The 12089-nt window shown below is 40.3% G+C and overlaps 1 protein-coding gene across 1 annotated transcript in view; it reads left to right on the forward strand.

Moving 5' to 3' along the window:
- Positions 1-12089, forward strand: part of RUNX2 (RUNX family transcription factor 2) — a gene marked incomplete at both ends in the record, with an annotated part of 148639 nt that overhangs the window by 73342 nt on the left and 63208 nt on the right. The window contains 1 exon segment of the mRNA XM_084284665.1: positions 1386-1490. Within this exon segment, the coding sequence (XP_084140791.1) occupies positions 1386-1490 (105 nt within the window).

A 12089-nucleotide genomic window follows, 5' to 3' on the forward strand; every position in this document is an offset into this window, starting at 1 on the left:
TGCAGCTGGAGCACAGCTAAACCTGGAAAATCACTTTACTCCCAAGTGACAGTTATATTTCCTTTAAAAAAAAAATCCTTGTCACATTTTGATTTGTGAAAAATATAGCCAAGACGTTTTGAAGTCGCACTCTGGATAATAAATGATGCATGTCTCAGGCAGGTTTGGGGCATATATACAGCTTGGACCAGAAAGAAAGACCAATTACTAGATTTGACAGCCAAAGCTCTGTTCTGTATTATGCCTTTTATATAAGCTGTTCTATATTAGGCTTGAAAAAACTGCGTTAAGTTTGTGCTGCTACATATTGTTGAAGATTTGTGTCTTGATCAAATGCCTTTGGAGTTCAACAAGAGGAAAAGCACAGGCAACAAAAATGCACATAGACAGAGAGAAAGAAAAAAAATATTTAAGAGTCTGGTAAAGTAGCAGTTTAAACGAGCAAGAAGGCCCAAGATTGCTGACTTTTATTGAGTCACTGTTATACGCCCACCTTTTCCTGTCTTGAAACAGTTTTCAGTTTTGACTATCTGACATGACTAACCGTTGCATATCTAACAGATTACAACTGTCAGTGAGTCCCCCGAACGGAGGCCAGTGGCTTGTGAGAATGTGCGCTCGGGCTCACTCAGCTCAGCTCATTTATTTATTTTTAACATTTTCATTCAGCCGAAGGCTCCAGATGAGCTTGTGCAATATCTGTGTGAATTCGAGCTCTGAAAAGTAAAGATGCAGGCTTAGGAGGGAAGCGTGTGTGCACAAAGGGCTTTCTTGCTGTCTTTGGAAAACTGAGGGCTTTCTTAGTGTTTAATAGATGGAATATATGTAAAGAAAAAAGTCTGTTCCAGTAATAATGATATCTTTATATTACCCCTGGCATATGAAGGACAGGAGACACTGGTTCCCTGTTAAAATGACTCCCAGGAGGAAAATACAGTCTTTCCTCATCTTATTGTAGTCGAGTCAAACAAATGAAATGATAAAGCTGTGTGAAGTAAATAACATGTGGCCACATTCTGCTCTCTGTCACACAGCTGCAAAACTGGAGTAAATTTTTAAATTATCTGACTTGCTTTGGATTTACACCACTTTCAATACAGAAAAGAATTTGGCTTGTCCTCAGCAGTGAATCACTTTTGTTCTGTCATTGTATGATGACCCATTATTAAATAAGGAACATTTAGATTGTCAACACATGGACATATTCTTGACATAGAGTAAAACTGAAGGGGAGGAAAACTCCTATGGTCAGTTATGTTTTTAATTTTCACGATTGTGGTAACGACAGGGAATAATTTTAAACGTCTCTGATTCTTTACTGAACATGCATGTGACTGTTTTCATGTTGTAATCACTCATTCCTTGTTGTTTTTTTCCCTTTGTAGGGAAGAGCTTTACTTTGACAATAACTGTCCTGACAAATCCCCCCCAAGTCGCTACATACCACAGAGCTATAAAGGTTACAGTGGATGGGCCAAGGGAGCCAAGAAGTGAGTATTATGCTCTTATTTTTACACTTACGCCTGCTTAATTTTGTTTAACAGAGACCCATAAATGAAATATATATCTTTGTCAAACACTGGGCCTTGCTCAGCAAAATCTGTAAGCGCATGCTTAATTTGGAGTCTATTGGACCACACACATACTTGCATTAAACACACACTTAAGTGCTTGGCTGAATTTGGGCAATCACAAACCTGATTCTCATTCACATCAAGGTCTTGATACATTATCTGCCAGTGTAAATGAGAACTAAACCCACGGTATTTATATATAATCTGATTTAGGCATAATAGATGCAATCCTGCAACATGCTGAATTCCCTAAACTCCCATAAGCTTCAAACTGGAGACGTTTAGAACACAATAGCAGACTGATCTTACAGGATCAGTCCTAGCACAGAGAGAAGATATATAATATAGTGCCTTTTTGTTTGCCCTTAAATTCTTTTGCCATCAGATAATTAATGTACCTCATTAATCTCATCATACCTGAAATTGGTTTTCGGCTGTGGACTCATCACAAAACCCTGGGGGCCAAAGAAAGCTATGAAAGCAGTGTATAAACAGCATGATCTTTGTTTCTTATTTGTGCACAGAAAGTATATTTAATTTAAGCATAGTCCATCAGATTTTCACCCAGCATGTTCACCTCATAGCAGTGCACCTTTCTAATTTACTAAGAATATATTTGCAATGATTACTGGCTACATTTTTATGACAAGTGTGTTTTGCCATGTTCCAGCAATTTTGTGGATGGCATTTGCTTTTAGATACAGTCAAGTCTGGTTAATCCATCATGATTTCTTGGTTTGTCTCTCTGTCTCACACATTTAGCTGGTAACCAGTCTCACATCTTATGGATATCACTGCTGAGCCAGTTTTTTCTTAATCTGACTAGAACAACTCTTTCTAAATTGATTGGATTACCTAGGTATAGCTGTATTTAAATTACATGTAGAGATTAAGAATTATTTGATGAATAACCACACTTAAAAAAATCCCTGTAAGGGAAGCATCTCAAATAATTATTTTGCCTTTGATCTGCACATACAAATGAGACCTTTAAGGAGCTTTCAGGGAGTTTAGCTGAAATACCACAAAGACAGAAGTAGAGAGGATTCACACAGTGAAGTATTTCTCGTGCTAATACACGCTGTGGTGCCATCTCCTCTGCCACTGAAATGCCTTCTGTAAGAGCTGCCCGGCTGTAGTGTCTCACCTAGAGTAACAGATAAGGGAAAGCAGATAGCTGTGGATGAATCTCATTCCGTAGATACTTGTGTTGCTGCCCACTGACATCCGAGGTGTCTGTCTGTCCCAGCAAGGGGATTTTTGTTCTGCCGTCCCTCCCTTGCTGAAGCAGCACCCTTTTTGATGTTCACCCACAACTGTTGTCACGTGCAGCTTGCTTGGAGACACTGAGCAAAATGCATTCACGGTGTAAAACCCAGAGAATAAGCTACCTGTCATTTAGCCTTTTCCATTTGGAGCTGCTTTCAGGTGTTGAGGTATCTCCAGGAGAGGAAATCTCCTAGCAGAGATTAAAAAATGCTGTGACAGAGCAGAGTGGTTTGAAAATGGTACAGCGTGGGCTACTCGGTGTGGCACAGAAAGGGAACCAGCAGTTGGTCCTTAGATTGGGATTAAACCATTCTGAGGCTTTGTGGATTAAAAGTGAGGCCATGTTAATATAACTTCATAAGATTTCCATGTTCTGCCTGAGTTTTTTAGGTTAGTCTTGAAAGAAAGTCTCTGCACATGATACCTATCTGCTATTGCCATGGATTTCAGCTGAAGCTAGGAATGCCTAGTAACATACAAAATCAATTCTTGTAGTCCAGATGAACTTTCTGTCTGGACTTCTTGCTGTCTTTATTTATTTGTTGAGAAAGCCCTTTTTAAGGAGCTTTGAATCTTAGTATTTCAGCTATATATTGAAGTTCTGTGCTGGAGTCAGTTTGGTTCTTCAAGTTCTGTCATTTCAGCTGGATGCCATCATCTGTGATGCCTCTAGAATGACCATCTATTTAAACCGAGTTTTCAGGGAAAGCGTAGCTCTAGAAGTACTGTGGGAGTTTCACTGAAGTTCTGCTTTCTTCAGGGAGCCCCTACACTCGTGTAGATTTATTACTCTGTGGTAGCAATCATTCAAGAAGTGTATCTGGCATTTACATTGCAAAAGGAAAATTAGGTGGTTGGAGGCAAGGAGGAATTCAAGCCTACAAGTGGCTCTGATAGCAAACGTGTTTTTCTTAACAAATTATGTATCGGCAAATAGTGCCCCTCTCTGCCAGGATCTGTATTTCACGCAGACATCTCAAGCACGTTATCCGAGTTTTCTTCTCTCTGGCAGCTCAACCAGAGCTGTCACATCACAAACAACTTTTTTCTTAATATACACATCTGGCGTTGGCAGTTGGACCAACTTCATAAGAGCACATGATCATCATTCATTACAAGATTAAAAAGTACCCCATGGCATCATTGATGTTTTTTAACTTTGATCTTTTGCAGTTGTGATTCATCTCAGTTATAAAACTTCCCTTTAAAGGAACACAACCAATGACTTATTAGAACCTTCATTCTAAGTAGCGTAAACATAAAATTATGCACGTCTTTACAAAATGTCATTTACTTTGTTGCCAGCTTATCATTTTAAGACATGACATCATGCTTAAGATCATGAATTTGTAAGGCTTGTTTATAGGCAAAGCACTTTGACCTTCTGCTGGCAAGTTGACTCGAGCAAATAAATGCTGCATGTTTTCCAGCAGCAGCAGGAGCAGCAGCAAGACAATGACAGATATCACAATCATTTAGAGCCTGACATTAAGCACGCTGAACAGTCATGGCATGCAGTGACTCCAGTTGGTATTTTGGATGCTCAGCACTTCAGGAAGTCAGGTTCTTAATGTAAATGCCATTTAGTTGTATTAAACGTGTGCTTGTAGAAGCTTGCTGCATTACCTCTCTATTATTATTTTAAAATATTTTAATAGAGACAGTGATGTCAGGTTGCTCTGCTAGGAAAACCTACCCATTTCTATGTGAGAAAAGGTATACTGACAGTTACTCCCAGGAAAAGATATATTTTTTTTCTTTTTAGAATTATTCTAGTCTATCTAGATTACCAAAGAGGGACATGTACTGTGTTGCACAGTGTCTGTGCTGAACTGAGACAGCGCATTGCATTCTGAATGATGGAGTCAAGAGACTGGATTGTATAAGATTTTTGGGAATCATTGGGAAATCCTGCAGATATTTATTTTTCTCCTCATATCCCGTATAAAACTTCTGCCATATACAGACCTTATCCAGCAGAGCTGCCTTCCAGCTGGGAGGGCTGAAAGAAGTTTTCTGGAGAACTGAGTTGTCATGAGCTCATAACTGACCAACAGATAGAAAGATTTCACTGTAAAGGAATTACAAAGAAAAAAAAAAAAAAAAAAAAAAAGAAAACAAATCCTTTACCTAAATCCCCTTTAATGCTTTGCCATCCCGCATTAAAAACACAGAAATAGTGATTTGCCCTTCCATGGCGGTACCTGTGAAACAGGAGACAAGTCCTCCTTCCTGTCTGCTTTTTCTGCAAACACAGTCAGTAGGGAAATCATGAGGAAAGAGGGAGGAGAAGTGCATATATTTTTATATTTTGCCTGGCTTCCAAGGACTTCAGTTCATCTCCTGTTAAAGATAGTCTTGGAAGTCACTGACCACAATTTTGTCTATCAGCATGAATGGAAAAGTAGCTGTGAGCTTTGGACTGGGATGTTTTGGTGGGAGGAAACTACTGCATTTCATTCAGCTCCCGAATATTTCCCTGCCGCCCTAGCTTGTAAGGTGCACACGTGAGGAAAGGTATGAGCAAACATTGCCTTTTTGTCCCTGCAGTACAAAAGACAGCAAAAGAGAAGCGAGAGCTTCTGGTCAGCCTTTGTATTAACTGTTTGGCCGGCTGACTTATAAAATGCAGATAAGCGATTGAGATTTTTGAAATTCCTAGACTTAAAACCATAACAGTGTTTAGGAAGTTCTCTCTCTTTTCTTTCAAAGGCAGAGGGTGGAGGGATAAAGCTGGGGCTAGTGGAATGTGCTTGTGAGTAGAACAGCTTTAAATCTTTGAGTATTTTTTTTTTCTTTCATTTTTCCTTTTTTTTTGTCTTTTTTTTTTTCTTCCTTTTCTTCTCTTTTTTTTTTCTTTACTTTTTTTGTCTTTTTTTTTTTTTCTTTTTTTTTTTTTTTGTTTTTTTTTTTTGTTGACTGACTGTCAGGAGCTGGGCTGGTGGCCAAGCAGGAAATGACACATCGAGAGGCATTTGTGTTGTGCAACATTTTGTGGAACTGATGCAAGGATACATTGTCTGTTTACGCATTCCTTCGCTAACAGCCTGCATGGCAGTAATTTTATTCAGGGACACATGGCATGCTACAGCAAGGAGCTAGATCCTTAACATCTCTTTATCCAGAATTATCACAGCAGTTAAAGCATGCTGTGTGTCCCCAGTTTAGAATATTCTCTGGCTTGCCTTCAAAAACCACTACACCAGCCCCCTTCCTTCCCAAGAATATATTGAATTTTTTTCACTGCGGTGAATTCGTGCAGTGCAGAGAGGTATAGTTTGAAGGAGAGGAAATTTTACAAGCAGGTTGTACTCCGCACATGTGCTTTGCACCAGAACTGTAGCATAGCAATTTTTGCAAGCGATACCATTGCCGAAACCGAACATGGAAGTTTGCATCTGCACGCGTTTGGGCACAGCCAGGAGGTTTTAAAATTGATGCTAAACACCCTGAGATACGACGAAAAAGTCCCAAGCTTTCATCTAAACAGAGCTGAGAAAATCTGTGCCTTGTGCTGGTGTCTTTCATGGTGACACATCTCTAATGAAATCAGCTGGGTTATTCCAGATTTCTACCAGCCTTGCTGGGAGCGCAGTGGGCGCTTTGGTGGTTTGTAAATTGTTCTAAATGACTCTGCAAAGTTTAATGTTTGCGTTACAATGCCCCTTTGTAAGAAAGGAGGCAGAATGTGATTATACGGCCCAAGAAATGTTTGGCGTGGCTGTGCTGTGGGGTTTAGGTTCTTCACCATGCATATAATTCCCATATATGAGCCAAGTGGGGAACCGCAGGGTATTGCAGGCTGGTGGTCCTGGGCTCCCGTGAGCAGCCTCAGTGTTTCTGGTCCCAGGGGCGCAGCACTAGGCCCTTTCTGCAGTGTAAATGCCAGACATAGTTTCACTCGGTATCATTTGCTGCTGGTTTATTTTTGCTAATGTGGAATTTGACAAAATCTCATTAATTCAGGTCTGGAGAAGAGCTCCTGGGCATTTCCGGAGGCTGTGAGAAACTGTAGGGGTGGTTTAGGTGTTCCTCCTGAGACGTGGCAGGCAGTACATATGCCAGTGGTTTAGATTCGTGTCTCAGATAGGTGTGTAACCCACAGATCAGGGCTTCCAGCACCCCGACCGTGGTGCATGCCTCTGGAGCAAGGTGACCAGGCTGACGTCAGGCTGCTGTTTTGTATGGTAGCTGCATCCCAAGGACCAGCAGCTTCGTGTTTTTCCACTGCGGCTAGACAGGGGCTGGGTCAGAAAACTCACAGTTTGAGGAAAAGTCTAAGACAAAGTCGTGTCTTTTCCGGTGATCACACCTTTCATCTGCTGGTGTAGTGCGTAGGGGAAGACGAAAGCGAAACCTACTTGGTTCACTCACGGCTTGAATTTATAGTGCAGTTGTGAAAGCTAAGTGATCCTATGGGACTAAGTGATCCACTGGCTGCCTCTCACTATAAGAGGACATTGCTGTGATGGCAGCTGACCGTGGATTCCCTATTAGAATGAGAGGGAAAAGACTTTTAGAAGATGATGTAAAACAAGTGGGCAAGCCTGACCCTAAAACCATTCCCTAAGATGTGCGCACCGATGGTAATGATTTCTATTTCTCAACTGAAAACAGATAATTTCCATTCTTTTGTAGAGACTTCAAACAGCCTTGTCCTAGTATGTTTGGCATGCAGGATGACCATTATGGTGGTTTTTGATACATTGCAGCTATTGTCATTTGTATTCAAAAGTCTCTCCAAGCCACAAACAAAATCGTGGCCCTATTGTGCCACACAGCTGTATGATAAGAGAGTCTTGCTCCGAATAGCTTACAGCCTCCACTGAAAATACATGTGAAAAAAGGGGTTATAACCAAACAGATGAAGTCAGCAGATGAAGTGAATGCACTTTGCATCTCCATATGGCACAACTAGGAGGAAAGGAAAAGTGAAAGCGATTTTTATATCTGTGACACTATATACAGATACTGTGGAAGATGGTAGAAAAAAGGCTTTGAAGAAGCTTTTCCCAGACCACTTAGCTCGATACTCTCTTCCCACAAGAACTTAAACTCTTGTACACCTTTACTTTTGAAATGCTTTTAGCTCATTGCTTCTAATATCAGCATTTTTTTCTCACACTTCAGTGTATCATCTCTTCCCTCCTTCCACTCTAGAAAGTGGGTTGGGAAGAAGGGAACAGGGCAAATGTGTCTGCATCACAGTGGTGTAAGTAGAGCACTTACACAGGTCTTCCTTGCTAGCAGTCCTAAATTTCTTTATACATTTTGTATAAAATTTATTTTTATTCTCTGCATAAACTTCATTCTCCACTGAAACATGGTCATCCCAGAAGTGAGACACAGATGCTGATTTAACCAGACAAGGAATGCAGAAGAGGAAATGAGGAAGAACATCATACTTAATTGAAACTTCAGGGGAAGAAACTTAGTAATGATCTCATGCTGCAGCATGTTTGGGGTGCCAGAAACCTTATTCTTATGAAGACAATCAGGTTCCTTAATGTGTATGTCTACTCAAATCCATTATTACACATCTCACGTACTGTAGACCTGCTAACTGAGCACAGTTCTGTCACTTCCTGGAGAAGACAGTGGTCACTGCTGGCTGAAGACAGCTTTCAGCTCTCTGAAAACTAGAAATGTAGGATAGGTTTCTCCTGTAGTGAATCTTCATTCAGGCACTTCCAGGGAGCTAGTGATTCATCCCACCTATCTTAATACCTATCTTAAAGTGGAATTAATTGCCCTTGAGGGGTGTCCGTCCCTTTCCATTGATTATAAATGGAGGCTAGATGACTAGCCTAGACTAGGCACCCTGTTTTTGAGGTGGATGAAGTCAGATGAGATGATGAGATATTATAGTTGTAGGGTGTAGCCAATCATTGCTATTAAATTCAGACAGCCTGTGCTAGCTTTAAAGCAGGTAGCTCAGGTAGTGAGCACCATACAGCCACAGATACGGAGCTCAGCATGGATTTGCCCAGCTTCTTGGTGGATGTTTTGTCTTTTACTGAACTGTGAACTGTCCGTGCTACATTTCTGACAATGTAAGGGTTTGTTTAAAGCTGCCTTTGAAGTATCAGTACAGCTGCCATAATGAGTGCCATACAGACACATCTTTAAAAATGTTTCTATCTACATCATTTATCACTTCTTGCAGGATTTAAGTAGCCAGGTACTACTCAGGTCCTACTCAGCTTGGCTTGTGTGAACTGCTGAGATTAAAGCTCAGGTTATTTAGCGGTTGGCATAGTGTTCAGTAACATTCTCACCCTAATTAAAATATTGCAGCCATGTTAGAAACAGTGTAAAGGTTATAATACATCTTATGGGTGTTACCTACAAAGAATACAGGGGAACTATACCTGCCCATTCCTGGTTTCCCGCAGTAGTAGGCATGGTCTTAAATGTTACGTGCAGTCAGAGGCACTTGTGGTATTTTGTCTCACTGTTCTAAGAGCAAGTTAGTAAGTCAGTCAGACAATTCTGTACAGCATCTTCACATTGTTGCAGAGCCTTCTTGGAAAGAAGTACTAGCAGGCACCGTTGTAGTACCAGATATGTTTGTTTCCACATGGTAAATCCTAGATTAAATCTGCAAAAGAAGCCCAAATTTAAATGGCAGTGTTAAAAAGGGTCAGAAGTTCAGAGACTGCCCATCAAAAGTGGATGGTATTCACAGTTATTTGACATATTTTCAAATACATATTTTCAAACCTGTGTTTCTCTCTAGTATAGAGTTTGGAAAATAGGGACCTGGACATACAACACACTTACTGGGTTAGACAATATAGAGGGTACTCTGCAGAGACTACGTATATATCACAGAATCACTGAATGCTCTGAGTTGGAAGAGGAGCTAAAGATCATCTAGTTCCAATCCCCTGCCATGGTCAGGGACACCTCCCACTAGACCAGGTTGCTCAAAGTCCCATCCAGCCTGGCTTTGGACTTTTCCTACAACTTACCTTTATACAAGACCCAGTTTTTTATATAGATTCTTAGACAACAATATACTGCAATTAATTCAATTTATGAAGTGAATTTATTAAGCACTGTAGACATATGAAATGCAATAATGTTGTTTCCAGGCTTCTAGGACACCAAATAAATTATGAATAATGTACTTTTTTGTTCCTGGGATCTCTTGTTACAGTAAACATTAGATTTGTGGAACCTGTTTTTTTAATTTTCACACTGGATACTTCTTGGCTTTGATGATCTGGGCTATGGGTCCACTTACACTTTTAGTCTTTTTTTTTTTTTATGTCTTTGAACAATTGTCTGTAAAAACAGCACTATAATAAAATTACCACCTCTGTAGAAAGAAGTGTTGAATACAGAAGAGGGCTCAGTGTTAGAGCTGTGAATGTAATTTATTCAGTGTTTTAATTCATCACCTAAGCAATCCAAATGAAAATCATTTTTGTAAAGGGACATATGGATAAAATTTTCAGAGAGACGCAGCGTGGATTGGTTTTCAAGTGCAGTTGTCTAAAAGCTAGATATGGTGTCCCAGCTAGTCATCTGTGGCCCGTTGTGGTCAGGAGAGAGAAATTGGTATGTTTAAAGGTTGATTTATCCTACCCTATATATCCACAGGTTGTGCAGATCTCTGTAAGTGAACACTAGTGTTCAAATCTTTTAGAAGGGGGCTTTAAAGCCTGCTTTTTCAAAAGTTACATTGAAGGGCTATACTTTGAAGTCTGTCACATTTTAGTATATTTTAGGATACTGGTGAGCCCCTCCATGTTAGACATAAATAACCAGTGTGTAGTCTTTCATGTTTTCCTCTTCCATGCCTGCTTGCTTGAAACTCTCAGTCAGTCTGCAGAAATGTCCTCCCTGGTTTGAAATGTTCCCTTTCCCCATGCTGATGTGCTTATTGCTGTTCCTTTCCCAGAGGCTGTGGCCCTTGCAGCTCAGCAGTAATCTGGCTTTCATATGGGAGCCTCCTCAGCTTCACGGCGGAGTCAGACGGTTTAATTAACCTTTATCTTTTTCTTTGGAAGAATGAGCCCAGGGTATGCTTGTTACTGATGTGAAGAAGTCTCACGCAGCAGTATTCATTGCCTGCAGTATGGCACACAGTCATGAGCATCCCCGAGAATTAGGACTGCAGAATTACAGCACATGAAGGGTGCGCAGACTTTGTATTTATGTAGGGTCTGTGCTCTGCATGTATGCTGGCTTACCAACCTATGCATTTAATTTCACTCTTCTTGATCTCTGCTACTCCTGAAAGACACAGATGGCAGCAAATGAGAAACCTGATAGCAGCTAGCTTGTGGAGAATCTTTATTATAGACAAGTATGAGAGTACTAAAGACTCAGTGCTCCCAAAATCCAGATAACAGGGACTGTTCTTTAGACACAGCTCAAGGATCAAGGAAGCTTTCTGAGAAGGATATTTACTTTTGTGTGAGGTACAAAGTGAACACCTCACTAAATATATACATGCCATACCACATTAAGAATTAAATTGAGAACTACTTTTTTCTGTGGTGACTTGGTGTAAAAGTGTATAAACAGTAGATTTAAGGTAGGCAACAAGGGGATAGTTACATGTCAGATAAATAATAACATGTTGACATAAAAGAAATAGATTTTATGGATTAAAAGGCAGATATCTCAAGTTCTTAGGTCTTGCTTTATGCATACGCTACAGACAAAAATGACAGTAGGAAAAGTTCATGTCTGAGCACACATTATTTGGAAATGCCAAGATTATGGTTATCAGTGCAATTTTAATTCATGCCTCTCAAGTATGCATGACAAAAGAGTCCTTCATTGTATGAGCATGTGCTGGTTTATCCGTCGGACAGCAGTGTCCTGTGGGATAGAGCATGCCCACTTACTGTGATCCCATACCTTATTTTTTCACATGACCCCATTGCTGAAATAATTCCATCCAAAAGTATTTGGTAATCCAGAGTGCCCCATTTGAGACGCACAGGATAATATTTTTCAGAGCTCTTAACAATATATAGTGCTTTATATGTTCAAAGCACAACTCTTGGATTGGGTTGGTGCTTCTGAAGAGCAAACATGAAGGTCTCATATATGGCACTGGGAAAAGTATGAGCACATGGTGAATACCATGTGTGAACACTTGGCTTTCAGCAACTGAACTATTGTGACAACAAGAAATTGTGTGGTGAGAGCATAAAATCTGTGGGCCAGCAATAGCTACCTTTGCCAAGCTGCTAACAAAGCTCTTAGGGGATAACACCCAATGAA

This window comes from Netta rufina, assembly GCF_964035555.1.
Source record: "Netta rufina genome assembly, chromosome: 3".
NCBI classification, from domain to species: Eukaryota; Metazoa; Chordata; class Aves; order Anseriformes; family Anatidae; genus Netta; species Netta rufina.